This window comes from Phocoena phocoena, chromosome 12, assembly GCF_963924675.1.
Source record: "Phocoena phocoena chromosome 12, mPhoPho1.1, whole genome shotgun sequence".
Taxonomy (NCBI): domain Eukaryota; kingdom Metazoa; phylum Chordata; class Mammalia; order Artiodactyla; family Phocoenidae; genus Phocoena; species Phocoena phocoena.
In genome coordinates this window covers 47,935,814-47,955,893 of record NC_089230.1, presented here as the reverse complement: position 1 = coordinate 47,955,893, position 20,080 = coordinate 47,935,814, and the positions used below count along the sequence as shown (strand labels likewise).

Here is a 20,080-nt window from a genome sequence, read left to right as displayed (position 1 = left end):
ACATTTGGACTGTTTGCAGTTTTGGACTATCAAGAATAAAACTGCAATGAAGAGGTGCATCAAGTCTTTGTGTGGACCTAAGTTCTCATTTCTCTTAGGTAAATACCGAGGAGTAGGATTGTTGAGTCATGCTAAGGGGGTATGTTTAACTTTAGATGTAAATGCCAAACTTAAAAGACAAAGATTATTATGCTTAAAATGTTCAGATGCAATAATGAATTGAAGTGTTTCTACACACATTTCTATAAAGCTCTAGAACAGAGAAACTAAGCTATGGTAATAGAAATCAGGTAAGTGGTTGCCTGGGGGTAGGGGATGAAAGTGAGGGACTGACTGCAAAGGAGCACGGCAGAACTTTCTACGGTGATAGAAATATTCTATATCTTGACTGGGGTGGCAGCTGATTACATGGGTCTATACATTTTGTACTATGTACTTTTTTGTTAAAAATTATACCTTGATAAAGTTGATAAAAAAATTAAAGGAACACATACTTTACATCTTAAAAGTTATTATAGGGTATATATTTGAGATTTTACCTAGTAGTGTTAGGGGTTTTACTTGAGTTCATCTGTGCTGTTTTGGCTAGTTTTAGTTGGAGCTAAGCTTCAAGAGAGCTGACCAGGATTAATGGAAATTTTGGGTCACTTAACAGAATGTAGGTGACCAGCCTACAAAGAGAAAGACTGTTTTATAAGTTTCTAGGGAATTCCCTCGTGGTCCAGTTGGTTAGGACTCCATGCTTTCACTGCCAAGGGAGTGGGTTCAGTCCCTGGTCCGGGAATTAAGATCCTGTAAGCTGTGTGGCACAGCCAAAAAAAAAAAAAAGTTTCTATTTGTCTGTTACTGGTGCATTTAATGTAGTTAAATAATGTTTATCTTTGGTTGATAGATCACATTTAAAGCAGTAATTTTCATTTCACATGGGCGGGGAGTTAAGTGAGGATATTAGAATCACCTAGGAGGCTTTTCTCAATTATACTCAGATGAATTTCCCAAGAGATTTTTGTTCTAGTTCCCCACCGCCCTTCTGCTGCCCCGGCAGTATGTGTGTTGTCAAACGTCCTTCCCTACCCTGCCTAAGAATCACTACTACAGAGAGCTTCAATAACTGATGGGAGTAGGTCTATCCCACTAGGGTGGGATAAGTATTATTATTTTTTGGATAAATATTATTGATAACCACTATTATATAGAATTGTTTGAACCACTACAATATAAAGATATTCAGGGTGTTTACATTTATACCGTCTAAATGGACAATAATGCATAACTGCTCTAGAGAGAGAAACACCCTTCTAACAGAGTAATTTTGATGCTTTGTTAACCAATCTCCCTTAGCTAGACTCCAAGATTCATAAAGTCAGCAGTCCTGAAACTAGAGGGAGGCAATGGTCATTCTTCATCATGTATCAGATTTCCTTCATTCTGATGATAGCCTCAGGGAGGCTAAGTGACTTTTTTTTTTTTTTTTTTTGCAGTACGCGGGCCTCCCACTGTTGCGGCCTCTCCTGTTGTGGAGCACAGGCTCCGGACACGCAGGCTTAGCGGCCATGGCTCACGGGCCCAGCCGCTCCACAGCATGTGGGACTCTTCCGGACCAGGGCACGAACCTGTGTTCCCTGCATCGGCAGGCAGACTTTCAACCACTGCACCACCAGGGAAGCCCTAAGCGCCTTTTTTAATGGCCATGCAATCAGCTAGGAGCACAGCTAGAAAGAGAATCCAGATCTCACTCTTGGTTAAAAACTCTTTCCCTCCACCAAGCATACATTTATTATCCCTAGAGCAGTGCTTCTCAGTATGTTATCATTATTGTCCTCCCCCCAAAAAAGTTAAAAGTAAATTTAACAAGAGAAAGTAATTACTAAGGATTAAAATGTTGTTGGGTAGGGTTGAGCTTTGTGGGGCCAACCCCACTGTACTTCTTTGCTCCTCGAGGACCAACTTGTGCACTACTGGGCAGTATTATTACCATTGAGAATGCATGCCCTAGAGTGAACTGCCCTCATACAGTGTATTTCAGTATGAATCAGATGGTGAATGGTAGTCAAAAGCCCTAATGATACTGCAGGGAATTCCCTGGCGGTCCAGTGGTTAGGACTCGGCGCTCTCACCGCCCAGGGCCTGGGTTCGATCCCTGGCCGGGGAACTAAAATCCTACAAGTCGGGCAGTGCAGCCAAAAAAAAAAGATACTGCAAATCTGCAAATACAATTTCTTTCTTTTTCTTCTTTTCTCTCTCTCTCTCTCTCCCTCCCTTTCTTTCTTTCTATCTATCTATCCCGTGCTATCTATCTATTTATCTATCTATCTATCCATCTATCCCGTGCTGTGTGGCACATGGGATCTTAGCTCCCCAACCAGGGATCGAACCTGTGCCCCCTGCATTGGGAGTGCAGAGTCTTAACCACCGGACTACCAGGGAAGTTCCTACACTTTTGATTAGAATAATAAAAACCTGTGATGTCTTACGTAGAGAGATACCAATTTATGGCTCCACTGCTAACTAGTTGGGCAATCTTAGACAAATTTCTTATTCCAGGGGAATCTGCTCTTCAGTAGCATCTGAGAATGTGCCCCCTAGGGTTTTCTCCCGACCCTTTTAGGTCATGAAAACTCCTGACCTAAAAGTCCTCTTCCAGGGCTTCCCTGGTGGTGCAGTGGTTGAGAGTCCGCCTGCTGATGCAAGGGACACAGGTTCGTGCCCCAGTCCGGGAAGATCCCACATGCTGCAGAGCGGCTGGGCCCGTGAGCCATGGCTGCTGAGCCTGCGTGTCCGGAGCCTGTGCTCCGCAACGGGAGAGGCCACAACAGTGAGAGGCCCGCATACCGCAAAAAAAAAAAAAAAAAAAAAAAGTCCCCTTCCAGCTCTGACATTCTAGGTCTGTGTTTTTTGGTTTGTTTGAATGCCTAAAAATCTTACAGTCAGAATCATGCCAACTTCTGCTTCTGGGTGCGTGTTGTCAACTACTGACGTGTTTAAACCCTGAATTAAACTCAACAATTTAAAGTTTAACTTTCTCCTCTTCCCTAAATATTTTGTGAGGAGCTCTGCTAACAAGGTGAAAAACTATGTTCCAGTAATTTTTATTTTGCTAGACTATTCAGCAGAAGTGGTTTTACAGAGCAGTGAAATACCCAAAGTCAAAGTGAGGAGTGGCTTTTGACGGGGAACAGTAGAGACTATGGATAACTGGGGCCTGGATAAGTTGAAACTATCCCCACCTGCTGATAATGAAACAGCTGCTATAGGAGGAAAGGTCTCATTCAGCATTAATATGATTATGCTGATTGTATATGCATTAAAAAACTGGAGAAGATTAAATGCTGTTTAAAGATTACCTAGAAGCTATTTTTAGTGATTAGAAGCATTATCTCTGCTTGCTCCACTGCACTGTAAAGTGATCAGAGCTCCTGAGGCAAGCGCTCTTAGAATGATCGCACTGTGACTCTAAGCCGTCAATATGAAAAAATTTCAGACTCTAAGAAATTTGCATAATACCTATATTCTAGAAAAATTTTAATAAGTCGTGTAAATAAGATGTTACATAAATAACTGGGCCCTGAAAAATATCAAAGCGAGCAAGCAGGCTGAGGTTATTCAGGATTCAAAGGCAATTCTATCCTTTGGATAGAATGGGCTTCAGGATGATGGGCTTCAGGAAGTCTGTGAGCCTCTGGAATCAAATGGAAAATGTATCTGGAATCTGCACTGTTTATAGAAGAAGGTCAAAAGATTTTGGGGCCCAGTGAAAAGTTAACCACTCACATCTTTGGCAACTGTGGTTCAAAAACAGTTTGATTATTTTAAGATATATATTTAAATTCAGAGAGCTGCAGCTATCTGAGGGATTCTTCACATTAAAAGCTGTTTCTTTAAACAGATTAGACTCCTGTGTATGCAGTTTTTACAGATCCCTATCTACTTGGCTACCTGGAGGGATGCCTTGGGAATTTTCGCACTCTGTGGCTCAGGTCATATACATTTTCTGTCTCTTAAGATCATATCTGGTAAATCAGGACCTGTGTTAACTCCAATCACAAGATCATAAGGACTGAAAAGAACTTAGGTAGAACTCTATTTTTAGGAAGGATTACCCTTAAGCCATTTCAAACACTGAAATGAGTATCTGAGGAGATGCAAGAAGACAACTACAAAACGAAGTTCATTACCTGTCAGTATCACCATATACAACCCTAGCACCCCATTTCTTGGTATCATTCACCAGTTTAATAGCTCGTTCCAAGGTTTCTCTGGCTTTGTGAACAATACTATCACCAACCTGTTGGTACAAACACATTGAAAATAATTTCTTAATGTAGTTTAGTATAAGACAACAGACTTTAATATATAATACTTAACTTTAATTATTAAATATTTCTAAAAATGAAACAAGAAGAACATTAAAAAAAACAAAAATCACCAGTGCCATCATTCTTTCTACAAGTACTCAAGAAGAAAATGAGATGAATTAATAATTTAAAAGAAACCAATCAATATACAGACTTGCCTGTGAGTGTATCAGTGAGTACAATGGACTGCACTATATACATAGCTACATTTGATCCTAGAAGAAAAAGCCTTATTTATTCAAGGACTTTCTAAAATGCCTTTATAACCAACTAAGCAGGAAATTACACTATGTATGTGCATGTGTGTCTTTCAAAATTTTTCTGTTGGAGTGTTATGATCTTTCTTTCAGTATCAGTAAAGCTTATGCTGAACCTATATCTCAGTGATGGGTTGTACATATTTTTTAGATGACACTAAATATTGATACAAGGAAAAATGCATAATTATATGATAGAAAATATATTACAAGGGTTCAATTTAAATCAAGTAGGCAGATATATGTCTAAGTTCTTTCATTGGTGATTGAGTTTTAACAGTGATCATGGCATAAGTTGACAAAACAAGAAGATGGTGGATCTTGACAAATATGAGAAGCAGGCCAATTATATTTCATAGTTAAAGAACTTAAGGAGACTAGTATAGCACTGCTGCTTCATTTATCAAACTCATTAAAGCTAAGGGTTGGGGAAACTGCCATTCAGCATAAATGGAACATTACTTTTTAAAGTTTTAAAATAAGAATTATGCACTTTTTCTTTCGTGTTAAGACGCAAACAGTATTTATAATGATCTTTCCCCTTTTACTGTAAAGTTTGAATTATATGAACTAAATGCAGGATTGAATAATACTTATTTTAAAAGGCTGTTTAAAGTTGTTTACACAGGAAATATTAAGTGTATGAACAAAGGAATAAATAAAACACTGATAGCAGAAACTTAATTTGGGTTTTAAATTAAGATCATGAATCCTGTTGAGACCTTTAGTGCATTAGAAAACCTTGAGAATATGAACTATAGCCTAATACATTAAAAAAAAATCAGGTCACCTAATTGAAATTCAAGTTTGAATAAAATATTCAATCTGTCATCTTTTGCCACTTTCACACAAGATAAAAATATGTGACAGCAAATAGCTAAATGGGTGAGCCATAGAGTGTTAGAGTCCAATATGCTTTTGAGATATACACATACAAATACACACATACACTGGTCCTAAATGTCTGCCTCCTGCTGTCTAGTCTGACCCATTTAAGCTATATCTGGAAGAGTCAGAAGTATTTTGCAGCTGGCCCTGAAGTCCATGCAGAATGAAGGACTTAGAGGCACGAGAGGGAGGAGCACAGGGAGGGGGGCCAGTGGAGAAGGAGTGGCAATTACAATAAAACTGATTCTGCTACTTTGTGTCATAGTTCCTAATTTGAAAAACATTACAGGGCCAAGAAACTGGATTTAAAAAGAGGAAATTAATTGATTTCACAATTCCATCGGCAGGTGGACTCCCAACCACTGCACCACGAGGGAAGCCCTAGATTCATTTTTTTTTGCATGTGGATGTCCAGTTATTCCAGCGCCATTTGTTGAAAACACTGTCTTTGCTCTACTGTATTGCCTTTGCTCCTCTGATAAAGATCAGTTGACTATATTTATGTGGGTCTATTTTTCAATCTCTATTCTGTTCCACTGATCTGCTTGTCTATTCTTTTGCCAATACTGCACTGCCTTGACTACTGTAGCTTTACAGTAAGTCAGTCCTCTGACTTTATTCTTCTGTAATACTATGTTGGCTATTCTTGAGTCTTTTACCTCTTCATGTAAACTTTTTTTTTTGGCCGAGTAGCTTGTGGGATCTCAGTTCCCCAACCAGGGACTGAACCCAGGCTACAGCAGTGAAAGCCCCAAATCCTAACCACTAGGCCACCAGGGAATTCCCATTCATGTAAACTTTAGAATCAGTCTGTCAATATCAACAAAATAACTTGCTGGGATTTTGACTGTGATTGCATTGAATCTATATGTCAATTTGGGATGAACTAACATCTTGACAATACTGAGTCGTCTTAACCATGAACGTGGAATATCTTTCCATTTATTTAGTTCTTTGATTTCTTTCATCAGAGTTTTGGGATTTTTCTCATATAGATCTGGTACATATTTTGTTAGGTTTATACCGAAGTATTTCATTTTGGAGGGTGCTAATATAAATGGTATTGTGTTTTTAATTTCAAATTCCACTTGTTCATTGCTGGTATACACTGTGTATTAACCTTGTATCCTGCAGCTCTGCTACATGATCGCTTATTAGTTCCAGGAGGGTTTTTTTGTGCATCATTTTTTTGGGATTTTCTACATAGAGGATTATGTCATCTGGAAACAAAGACAGTTTTACCTTCCTTTCCAATCTGCATACCTTTTTTTTTTTTTAAAAGGTTTATTATTTATTGTATTGGCCACATGGCACAGCACGTGGGATCATAGTGCCCCAACCAAGGATCGAACTTGCACCCCCTACATTGGAATTGTGGAGTCTTAACCACTGGACCGCCAGGGAAGTCTCCCAATCTGCATACCTTTTATTTCCTTTTGCCTGTTTTATTGCATTAGCCAGGACTTCTAGTATGATGGTGAAAAACAGTGATGAGTTGGGACATCCTTGTCTTGTTCTTGACCTTAGTGAGAAAGCTTCAAGTTTCTCATAGTTAAGTATAACATGAGCCGTAGGTTTTTTGGTGGATATTCTCCATCAAACTGACAAAGTTCTCCTCTACTCCATCAAACTGACAAAGTTCTCCTCTATTCCTAGTCTCCTGTGAGTTTGTATCATGAATGGGTTTTGGGTTTTGTTAAGTGCCTTTTCTGTATGTTAACATGATCATGTGATTTTTCTTACTTAACCTGAATGTGATACGATGGCTCTCAGCTGGTTTTTCAATGTTGAACCAACCTTGCATACTTGGAATAAATCTCACTTGGTTGTAGTGTACAACTGTTTTTATACATTTTTGGATCTGATTGGCTATCATTGAGGATTTTTACATCTATGTTCATGAGAGACATTGATACGTAGTTTTCTTATAATGTCTTTGTCTGGTTTTGGTATTAGGGTAATTAGAATGAGTTAGAAAGTACTCCTTCTGCTTGCATCTTCTGAAAGAGACTGTAGAGAGATGGTATAATTCTTCCATAAATGTTTGGTAGAATTTAGCAGTGAACCCATCTGGGTCTGGTGCTTTCTGTTTTAGAAGGCTATTAATTAATGATTCAATTTCTTTGATATAGGCCTACTCAGACTGCCTATTTCTTCTTGTACAAGTTTTGGCAGATTATGTCTTTCAAGTAATTGGTTCACTCCATCTAGGTTATCAAATTTGTGTGCATAATATTCTTTTATTATCCTTTTAATGTCCATGGAAACTGAAGTGATATCCCCTCTTTTGTTTCTGATATTTGCAATTTGTGTACTCTTCTTTTTTTTTCTTTTCCTAGTTAGGCTGGCTAGAGATTTATTGATTTTATTGATCTTTTCAAAAGACCAGCTTTGGGGTTCTTTGAAACATGAAATCAATTGAGAAAATCAATTTCACTGATTTCTGCTGTAATTTTTATCACTTCTTTTCTTCTGCTTGCTTTGGATTTAATTTGTTCTTTTTCTGGTTTCCTAAGGTAAAAGCTTACTTGATGATTGTTTTTAGGTATTTTTCCCACTAATATATGCATTCAATCTATAAATTTCCTAAGTACTGTTTTTGCTGACTTCCACAAATTGTGATAAGCTGTGTTTTCATTTTCATTTAGTTCAAAATATTTAAAAATTTCTCTTGAGATTTTTTTTCTTTGACCCATGTGTTATTTAGAAATATGCTGCTTAATCTTCAAGTATTTGGGGGATTTTCCAGCTATCTATCTTTCTGTTACTGATTTCTAGTTTAATTCCATTGTGATCTGAAAGCAGATATTGTATGATTTATTCTTTTAAAGTTGTTAAAGTGCTTTATGGCCCAGAATGTGGTGTATCTTGGTGCATGTTCCATGTGAGCTTGAGAAGAATATGTATTCAGCTGTTGTTGGATGAAGTAGTCTATAAATGTCCATTATATCCAGTTGATTATGTTGTTCAACTATGTCCTTCCTGATTTTATTTTCTATGTGTTGCCTTTGTTTTTGTTCCTATTTTTATTTTCCACTCTTACTGCCTTTTGTGGTTTTGACTGTTTTATATGATTCTGTTTTCTCTCCTTCTTACACATTAGTTGTATTTTTTTTTAACTTTTTATAGTGGTTGCCCCAAATTTTGCAATATTTATATTTACTTAAAATATACCACTTTCAAAACCACTATGCCACTTTCAAAACCACTATACTACTTCATAGGTAGTGTGGGTACTTTATAATAAAATAATCCTAATCCCTTCCTCCAATTCCTTGTACCATTTGTTATTCATTTTACTTATATATACATGTATATAAACATACATAATCAAATACATTGTTGCTATTATTATTTTGAACAAATTGTTAATTGTTAGATCAATTAAGAATAAGAAAAATAAAAGTGTTTACCTTTACTTATTCCTTCTCTGATGCTCTTCCATTCTTTTGTATTGATATAGGTTTCTGACCTATTATCATTTTCCTTCTCACTGAAGAGTTTCTTTTAGCATTTCTTGCAAGGCAGGTCTACTGCCAACAGATTCCCTCAATTTTTGAGGAAAATCTTAATTTCTCCTTCACTTTTGAATGATAATTTTGTAGGGTACAGATTTCTAGTTGAAGAGTTTTAACACTTTAAATAGTTTACTCCATTTTCTTCTTGCTTGCGTGGTTTCTAAGGAAAAGTTGGATATAATTCTTACCTTTGCTTCTCTATAAGCAAGGTGTTTTTTCCCTCTGGCTTCTTTCAGGATTTTTAATTTAGTGTTGATTTTCTGCAGTATGAAAATGATGTCCCTAGGTTTAGTTTTTTGGGCATTTATTCTGTTTGGTGTTCTCTGAACTTCCTGGATCTGTGGTTTGGTGCCTGACATTAATTTGGGGAAATTCTCAGTCATTATTGTTTCAGTATTTCTTCTGTTCCTTTCTCTCTTCTCCTTCTGGAATTCCTATTACATGTATGTTACACCTTCTGTAGTTGTCCTACAGTTTTAGGATATCTCTTTTTTCAGTCTTTTTTTCTCTTTGTTTTTCAGTTTTAGCAGTTTCTACTAAGATTTCCTCAAGCTCTGAGATTCTTTCCTTAGCCATGTTCAGCATAGTAGTCAGAGGCATTCTTCATTTCTGTTACAGGATTTTTGATTTCCAGCACTTCTTTTTGGTTCTTTCTTAGAATTTCCACCTCTCTGCTTACATTGCCCATCTGTTCTTGCATGCTGTCTAATTTAGCTATTGGAGGGAGCTCTTAGCATCCTAATCATAGTTTTAGATTTGCAGTCTGATAATTCCAACATCCCTGCCTTATCTGAGTCTGGTTCTGATGCTTTCTCTGTCTCTTCAAACTGTGTTTTTTGGCTTTTAGTAAGTCTTGCAATTTTTTTTTGATAGCCAGACATGATGTATTGGGTAAACGGAACTGCTATAAATAGGCCTTTAGTAATGTGGTGGTAAGGTGTCGGGGGAGGGGAAGGGCTCCTTAGTCCTACGAGTAGGCCTCAGTCTTTCAGTGAACCTGTGCCTCTGGACTGTAGACTTCACATGTGATTTTCAGTTTTTCACGCCACTTTGGTGGGACAGGATGACTAGAGTGGGCTGCAGTATTTTTTTTCCATGTAGAAGGCTACAGCAGTTGGAGCTGGATATTTCCCTTTCTCCAGGTCAGTTAGGCTCTGATAAAACTCCAGCAGGTTAAGCTCTGGTTAAATAGTTTCTCCTCAGGGCAGACTCTGTTAAAAACAGAATGCGCTGGTGTATTTCAAAATGGTTCTTTTCCTCTCTCTGTGCCAGAAGCACAAGGGAATTTTTTTTCTGATATTCACTGTTAGAACCTGGTTGAGCTCCTAGAGGTAAAATTCACAAAAGTGTGGGGACCCTGATGACTGGGTCCTTTGGAGTTTTTATCACTCAGATTTGTCCACCCTGAGCCTCCAGCAATTCATCAGTTATAGTTCGGTTTTCCCTACCATGGCACTGGTTCTCACAGAGATTTGTGCTCTTAATTTCTGCTCTGGTAAGTTGTGACTCTCTGTATACACTTGTTGGTCTCTTCAGTTTTGGAGGCAGCAGTTTACCCTGTGACTTCACCTCTCTGACAGATCTAAGAAGAGTTGTTGATTTTTCTGTCTGTTCAGCTTACTTGGTATGAGGACAGAGTAGAGACTTTCAGTTTCTTACATGTTGGACATGAAACCGGAAGTCCCTTGCACAGGTTTTTGGAGTTTACTTTGCCTACTGTGAGCTCTGTGGGAACTTGATTCTTCCACTGCTTTTCCCTTATTGAACTACTGCAAATATGGTATACCACAATGCTCTACCCTTCATCTGGCATGAAAAGATCATCAAGCAAACAAGCCTACTCTGTTCCTTTCCCAACCATTAGTAAATTATTATATTACTCTGTCATACTATACTGTATTCATGTCAAATTAACACCCTAATTTAGTAAATAACAAGAAATCAGTCTTGTTTAATGAAAAGTGTCTTTTAATTGCAACTACCACTGCAAAAGAAAGGTTCTGCTTTATATCTACTGGTACACTAGTAAATATGGAATGATTGCTTTTATTCTGACATTTGGAGAAGACAACTGAACTATCATCAGACCTCTATCAATACATTAAAAGGAATTATTTAGTACCAATGTTACTGTAAACAATGCTGTAAAGGCGGCACTGAAATCTCATGTCAGTAATTGGTTACAATAGGGTCATCCAGATTATGCAGAAATATGTGTATGCTAATTTCTAAAATTATCATTGAACAAAACACAAAGAGCTCTCAGAGAAAACACACAAATTCCTAAGAATATGTATATATCAATATATAAGTCCTGGTTTGAGAAAAACTGATCCTATGTTATGGAAATGAAACCCTTTTGTCTAAAGTTTCAAAACAAAATGGTTTAATGAATAGGCATTCATTTAATGCTGCTTTAGTCTCTTTTGAAAAAAACTATAGACTTATATCACTTACCTCAATGCATGGCATCCTCCCAGAAAAATTAGCAGCTGTGTAGCCAAATGTGACATTTGCTATCAGCTTAAGTCCTAGCTGACGTGCATCGAGCATTCGTGAAAGGGCTCTGTCTTGCTTGTAAGCCTTCATCGACTGCTTCACCATCAGTCTAGTCTTCAGAATCTCTTCGAGCATTCTTGGTAGCACACCCTTTCTTACTGAAGGCTATCATAAAGGAAAACAAGAATGTTTAAATCCCTTAAACATTATAGATTTAGACAATTAAGAAGGAAGCACAAAGTATAACAATGGCCAACTGTCATGAATTGAAACATACGAACAATAGCGTGGCCACAGGACGAGTGGCCATCAATATAAAATCATCACATTTTCTTTCTTTTGAAGAGGACTTTTCTCCTAAAACGTTCCTGTAATGTTTATAAATCTAATGTAGCACTACTATGTGAGTTCAGAGACCTCCAGGGAGGAGGATGCCAACTAGTACATAAGAGACCATATAATGAGTTCAGAGGGAAATTTTGTCAAAACTCTGATCCAAACCCCCACTCTTTCAGAAAGACACACGGGATTTGTATCACTCATAACAAACCTCAGTTTTTAAAGATCTCATCCTAATGACCCCACACAGTAATCTGCATGGAACTCCATTTATCTACCTTGGAAGAATGAAGAGCTGGGTTGACTCTGCTGACATTCAAACCTGCAGTTCCAGGGACTCTAGGTATTTCAAATCTGATGCTTAGACCACTAAGCCATCCCCTCCGGCCTATATTTATTAGCAATCTGGAAGAGGGGATGAATAGTGAGGTGATAAAATTTGTTGATGCCAAAAAAAAAAAATCATTCGTATTAATCAAGACTAGGGAGAATTTATGAGAACTCCACTAGGAATGAAAACCACAAAACAGTATTAACTCTGAAGATGATTCACAGACACGTGCAAGGTAATGCATGTTGGACTGAACAATTAAAACCTCAGGAATAGGATAATCACACTCCTGAATATTAAAAAATCTAGTTTTCATTAAGCTTTACACATTGGGTCAAAATGTAGATGCAAGTTCTTAAAATGCTGTTAAAGGGAGATAAAATAATAAGCTGCTAGATATGTGACAATGAAAACATATTGTAACCTCTAATTCATTCTGTGTACCTTCTGAAGCAGCCATAATGTTTATATTAAGACATAATATATGTTATTATGTTAAAATGTAATATTTTCCAAAATGTAATATATCATGAACTCACTTGGTAAAAATTTTCCTCATATCTAAATGGCTAATTTTATAGTACTCTTTAAACACAGCATCCTCTTACTGGTAGAGAACGATGATACTTTTGCTAAGTACACCAGAATGAATTTGAGGGCTAGCCGGGTCCATGCTACCACCACCAACCACCCTACCATCCCACGATTCTAGTACAGACTCACTGCTAAGGAAATAGAAAAGAAAGGAATGAAGTTGGCATATGAGAGGCAATATAATCTTCTCCTAGATCTCTTCCTATTTGTCTTTATTCATTTATGAGGCTTTTTTAGTTTCTTTTGAGGGGAGACAAAGGAGAGAAAAAAGGGACTCTGTTATTAGTTTGGGTATCTTCTTAAAAAATACAATCAATAAATACATTAGAATATCATTTCTAAGGCAGTCTTAATTTAATTTAAAGTATATAAAACAATTAGTAAAGTATACACATTAAGGCAATTTTAATCTTTATAAGTTAACATTGTTGTGATCATAAAATAGCTACTTAAGCCTGCCAGATTCTAATAAAGGGCAGAAGGTATATAGGCACATTTATTTCTTGCAATAGTTCATTAAAAGCTAAAATCTTAAAAGATTTTAAACCTAAATTCATGCAAAACAAGATTACTATTTTTTTAAAATGATTTAAAAATTTCTTGGAAGATTCCCTATATCTTTGACTTTCTAAGATATTGAAAACTTTTTTTTTTTTGGTATTATATGCCAACAACATCTAAACGATCAGCTCTCCAAAGGTTAAGCCACAGTTGATACCTTTCATTTATAAAAGAGTATTACCTTGACAAAAGCTATTCCATTGGGAGACACTGTGATATCATGCCTAATTTGGTAAAGTAAATCTGGAGGTACTCTTAGAGAGGTACAGCCAAATTTGAACTCATCATACCTGTTAAGAAAAAAAAAAATACTTTCTCAAATCACAGAACAGAGATTCTAGGCCATTTTAGGAATCTTTCTAATTCTATTGGAAACTCATTTTTAAACATCTAAACATGAATTAATATACTTAGTAATATGTTTAGTTACCAAAAAGCAGTTCTTCAAATATTAGAAACATCTCTTAAATAGCACTATCCTAAAGTACATGGGTAAAATCTATACTAAAATACCAAATTTCAGCTCAACATATGACTACCTTACACTAAGTTCCCTGAAGAAAAATTTAAGCCTTAAGTAAAAAGACTGCAACTAACTTTTCCAAATTCCTGTTCTTACTAAAAAGACAGAATTACCAATACAATTTCCATAAAAGCTTTCTATAAGGAGTGAATATACTTCAGACTAAAACTATAACACTTGGTTTTAAATACACAGAAACCATTATAAAGGAAGACTATATATTTCTTAAGGGAAAAACTTTGGTTGACATGAAAAAATAAAATGTAACATTTGGCAATTTAACTTTTTTTTTAGAAAACAAACTATTTCTAAGAAAAGTCAAGAGGAGGTCATAGCCGAAGTTATAAGATCATAATCCTCAAACTGTTCCACTGAAAAGTGATTTATACCAACAAATTAAATATAACTCTTATTTAAAAAGAGACCATAGATATACACAAAGATGGAACAGATAAATTGGCTGATCATATTCACAATCTTCTTCATATGAGTTATTCATCCATGATGCTCAATCAGTCATACGGTGATCCATGTTAATTAATTAGTAAGGTAACTACAAAGAGCGGACTAGATGTGCTACAGCCCATTCATCTTGCTCGTAAGGGCAGTCTCATGTGCAAAGAGGCACTCAAAGAAAGTCGAATTTTAGTAAGAAATACAAAGTACAACAAAGTAATTGTAAATATGAAAAAAAACTTACTTCCCCAAGTTTTCCACATGGCCAAGGCAGGTGGAGAAACAGTAGTTGTATGCAATCACAATAGAAGGATACAGTGACTGGAAATCCAAAACGAGAACAGAGTTGCTATAGAAACGAGATTCAGGCTCCATAATTAGAGGAACACACTGTGGAGCTCTCATCTGGGATCTTTGCTGTACACTAGGTGTCACAGGAATATAGTTCATTGGTTTAGCAATACGCAACATCATCGATTCCACGCGGTACTGCAGGCAGAGAGGTAGAAGTAGGGAGAGAAGAAGAAACTTAAATACAAATATACTGGTCTTTTGAATATGTGAAAATCATTTGGGGGATGTTTTGCTCTTCAAAATATGGCTGTAAGACTTTTCTTACAACACAGTTACATAATGTTGGTTATTTAATCGGCTTTCAGGTATCAGAAGGGAACCCTTCGTAAGTCCTTTTCCTATTCCCATAACTTTTATAAAAACTGCAAAATATGTCAGATAACTTACACAATAAGTTATTTTTGAAAAGACAGACACAATTAGATTTCTTTTAATATTTAAAGATAGCAATATCATAATAAACAGATGTAGAAGAGACAGTTGTACAATTTGACAATTTCATTTAAAAAGTTGGCCAATAATCTTGGACAAATTTGGGAAAATTAGAGAATGGGGGTCAGGACACTTGAGATGGGTAAATGTTATCTCAATTTCCCAAGAAGGAACATAGGATTACAAAACTGAAAGGTAGTCAGGTTAATACTGGTCCCTCACAAAAATTAATCAAGCAATTACTGATTGTTTATAATAACTGCTATAAAGCAGACGGTTTATAGTTTAGAAAAAGAAAGCACTCACAAGAATCAGCATGGGTTCACTGAAGTATTCTCATGTGGTTTTTTTTTTTTTTTTTTTTCTCATGTGGTTTTAAAGTATCTTTGCCTTTTATTATAAGCCAGATCAAATAGTTTTTAAAACTTGTGGGAGTATAAATAAGTAAAATAAATAGCTTTATAAGCTATTTAATAATAGCAATAAAATTAAATACAGCAACAGGTAATGCCAAAGTAGTTAGCGCTCTAGTTTTGCTATATATACTGAATTGGTAGATTGGGGGGATGTTATAGATATAAAATAATTAAAATAAAAGATTTTATGAGGTTAAGGAAACTAAGCGATTTAATGTAGTATCCTGGATGGCTAGCACAGTGTTTATTTAACACACTAGAAGTATTCAAATAAACATTTGTGGAATAAAAGCATGAAACCATTTTCAGCAAGGCATTTAAACAAAAATCTTTCATTATATCCTTGGGAAACTAGTTAGAAAGAGATGAGTTAAATGGCTTCCAAGCTCCCATTTTTCTTTAACATTAAAAAAAAGTGATACAGCCCACTTATGTTGATTCCCAAATCCTCCTTCTTTTTTTTTATATTAAAGTTATCTGCTGGGAGTTGGAACAGCCAAAAGTAGGAATGTGAAACAAAAGAGGTAGACTTTCTTTGCCGCATCCCCAGTTCTGAGCGGCCTTTCAAATCATCCCTAATCACACTGACGGTATTCAGGAACATAATACCATCCTCAAGGGCATAGCCATTTATTTTCTTATTATCATGCAAAACTCAGCAGTGGCCAAAAAGTTGGTGTGGAGAAAAAATAAAAAGCGGAGCTGTAACAAAGTTAAAAAAAAAAAAATCAAATCACTTCAGACATCTCAAAAGTACGTATATCATTCACATAGAACTTTCAAGTGTGCAAGAAAATTGATTTCCTACCTGTGAACCCCTTGTCAGTACATGTAAAAACTGAATGCCAAAAAGTCTAGCCATTTCACTGGTTTTCCCAATCAGGTCCAGCTGTTCTAACATTTGGAGATTTCCACGGACACGGCTAATGTAATGATCAACCATTTTCCATCTGTTAAAAGAGAATCCATGCTATGAACGTTTGGGGAAAATTTGTATACTTGAAACTAGTACTGTTTTCATTATGTCAAAAACTACCTATTAAAAGTGAGGTTATTTACGGAGGGAGTCATGATCGAGCCTTTAGCAAAGTACGTTAAGGAGTTAAACATTAGAAAATTTCAGATATTTCAAGGGCATAAAACCTAGTGAAAACATGTAAAGTTTAAAATAATGCTTGTGATAAGGTGGTAAGACTAAGGATAATTATTTTCAACATTTTGCTTGATTTTACTCTATTTTTATTACAAAAAATTAACACTGTCTCTTAGATGCCACTGCTAATGATGCAATAATTATACAGTTATAATTATGCAATTAAAAGCTTTTAAAAAACATGTAGGCTTTGGGTTATCACTGTTAATACCAGTCTTAAAAAAAGTATGCACTGGTGTCTTATGGAAAGAGAGTAATTTGGTGAAGATTTAGAAAAATCAGGAAAATAATTTTATTTTTTATTATTATTATTATTTTTTGCGGTACACGGGCCTCTCACTGTTGTGGCCTCTCCCATTGTGGAGCACAGGCTCTGGACGCGCAGGCTCAGTGGCCATGGCTCACGGGCCCAGCTGCTCCACGGCATGTGGGATCCTCCCGGACTGGGGCATCGGCAGGCGGACTCTCAACCCCTGCGCCACCAGGGAAGCCCCCGTATCACATTTTAATATGTATTTTTTTAAGATCATTCATGTGATCCTTCAGTAATACATATAGCCAAATGTAAAGCTTAAGATAATGCATTATGTGTGGATTCAGTTCCTTTAAATATGTTAAGTCCAATTCTCGATTTCACTTGGCAAAAACATACATATCCCAGATAATACCTAATTAGAGGTAGCAAAATATACATTTGGAGCATTCTAGGGTATATAAACAAACCACCAAATGTAGTTTTCAATGTTAACTTTGATATCAACTTTCATTTTATTTATTGGTATATAACTTCTCCTAAGCTTCTGTTTCTATAAGGCTTTGATCATAAGCTCAGTGCTTTCTGTGATTTCACTTCACTTCCTTGAGATTCCTTAAAAGAGACTGGAGAATAAGTTGACATACTCAGAAAGCAGTTTCCCCAAATATATCAAATTGTTTTTAAGGCTAGACTTTCCTATCCTCACCATCATATGGCCTTACAATTCAATAAGCAGAGCTTCATTCATTTCAAACATCAGATACATTAATTTTAGGACTATGTTCTTTATACAGCTATTTTCTAGGCTTATTACTATCCATTTTACCTTTAACCTAAGGAACAGTAGAGGTGGGAACTTTCAGTTCTGATTACAGTAGAGTAACTGGTACTAGACTAGCCCTCCTGGATAAAAGAGTCAAGGGAATTGTTTTTGGGCAATGAACAATAGGTAATGTAGGGCCATGCTCCTTGAGAGAAGGGAAACTCATGAGGTGAGCCCCAGCCTGCACGGAGCTAATTTTCTAAACATGGTGCAATGCACTAAGTCTGAGCAGAGCTGGCTATACTGCTAAGCTGAGGAGGCGCAGGGATCAGAGTTCAGGCAGCTGCCGCTGGGGTCTGTGGGACAGGGCACCTGTGCAAGGGGCAGGCTTAGCATTTAGAAGTAAGGTGGGGCCTCCCTGTGAGTAACTGGCCCAGGGCTATGCTGAAAATGAGCAGGAGGAAACCACATGAGGCTTACTAGAGAGTAGCTGCTCTGGGCTTCAGTTTGGAACAGAACTTGTTAGATAGTGTTGCAGTTGGAGGTCTAGCCATGCCAGAGTGGAGAGACTTCATTACCCCCTTATTAACAACCTGGGCATCCAGCTGAGAGCTCAGAAAAACCACGCCTTAGGAGTAAGGCAGAGTAAAGCCAACTGTAGACAAACCTAAAACCAAGCACTAACAATATGCACACAGAATCTGGAGACTGAGTCTTGTCAAGTTGGAGGGGCTTAGGAAACACTTTGGGCTTTTCAGAAATCCACCTTAACAAAGCACAAAAACCAGGTTTGCACAAGTTCAAGGTGATCAGCCAATCACTGAATTGCCTACTAGGCAAAAATAAACATGCTTCAGAGGAAGATAAAATCCAGAATCTGTACAACAGAACATGAGCAATATCCATTACATAATCATGCAAAGAAACAAAAAAATATGACCCACAGTTAAGAAAAAAAAGCAGTTAACAGAAACTAATACAGAGATGGCCAGGTGTTGGATTTAGTAACAGATAACATATAGGTATCTAAAAATCTAAAGAAAAGATATTCAAGAAGTTAAAAGAAAAATGTAATCTTAGTGAGTTAACCAATGGTGAAATCCACCAAATATGGAAACTATCAAAAGAAAGAACCAAATGAGAATTCTGGGACTAAAAATAACTGAAATACAAAATTTATTGGTTATTCTGTTTTGTTTTTTTTTTTTGGCCTCACTGTGGGGCATGCAGGATCTTAGTTCCCTGACCAGGGATCAGACCTGTGCCCCCTGCAGAGGAAGTGCAGAGTCCTAACCAATGGACAGCCAGGAAAGTCCCTATTGATTGTTCTTAACAGCAGGCTGGTGATGACAGAAGAAAGTTAGTAAACTTAAAGATAGGTTGTTAGAAAATAGACTGAAGAAAAATGTACAGAGCCTCAAGGGTCTGTGGGACACTGTCAAATAGAATAATATACATAGAGATTATTGAGATCATCAGTAAGTTGAGGTTATAAAAAAATCAGGTGAAATAAATTTCATAGGTAACAAACCCTTAGAAGAACAGATAGGACATATAACCTATTTCATCTTTAGCAGAGAACAGGAGGGAGATGCAACGGCCATAAAAGCAGGTAAGAATGAAATTGTTAATGTGTTAATAAATTCTTAAAGGTCATGTATGGGCTAGCATGATAATTTAGAATCACTGGGAGCCCTAGAAACCCGGGAAATCTTTTTCCACGAGCCTCCACCAAGTGCTCACAAGAAAGACTGGGGGCAGGACAGTGCACACAGGAATAAAACCCTGCAACTTCTTCCAACCCTTCTCTTATATGAAGCAAAGTCTTGAGCTGCTGTGGGACCAGCAAGAAATTCTCCAATCCTTAGGGTTTATGCAAAGATCCATTATCTCTGGGAAGAGAAGAGATGCAAAAGATGTTTACGGCTGGGAGGGGGTAGTAGTAAAAGCTGCACCGGAGGGAAGGCAGGAAACCTCCCCTGTTCCAACCACAGGCCTTGTACCAAGTAACAAACAGTAGCTGTCTACCACTGGGAAAGGGGCAGGAAACTTTCCCATCATAGATTCCAGGCAAAGAAACACCACTCCTAGGGAAGGAGTAGAAGCATAAGCCATGTTCCTCTGTGGAAGAGTCAGGAAACCTGCTTGGGCCAGGACCTGGCAGTGATACAAAGCAGAGGTCTATCACCACTGTGGGAAGAGCAGGAATGCTGAGAAAGCCTCATCTTCGAGGCCTGGGAGAGCAGGAACTCTCAAAGACTAACTCTGGACCAGGAAAAGTGAGTTAATTCCCCTGCCTCCACTATAAGCCTTACACAGAAAAAAAAAAAGCAGCAGCCATCCAGTCATTAAGCCTGACTTTGCCAAAAAAAAAAAATATATACA

The 20,080-nt window shown here is 37.0% G+C and overlaps 1 protein-coding gene across 1 annotated transcript in view; it reads right to left on the bottom strand.

Moving 5' to 3' along the window:
• The window catches only part of REV3L (REV3 like, DNA directed polymerase zeta catalytic subunit), a 184,669-nt gene that overhangs the window by 17,595 nt on the left and 146,994 nt on the right, over positions 1 to 20,080 (bottom strand). Inside the window, exons 22-26 of the mRNA XM_065888547.1 lie at positions 16,332 to 16,473; positions 14,566 to 14,810; positions 13,524 to 13,632; positions 11,476 to 11,682; positions 4,176 to 4,285 (exon numbers count right to left, since the gene is read on the bottom strand). Coding sequence (XP_065744619.1) covers positions 4,176 to 4,285; positions 11,476 to 11,682; positions 13,524 to 13,632; positions 14,566 to 14,810; positions 16,332 to 16,473 — 813 coding nt within the window. The remainder of the gene's footprint in view (positions 1 to 4,175; positions 4,286 to 11,475; positions 11,683 to 13,523; positions 13,633 to 14,565; positions 14,811 to 16,331; positions 16,474 to 20,080) is intronic.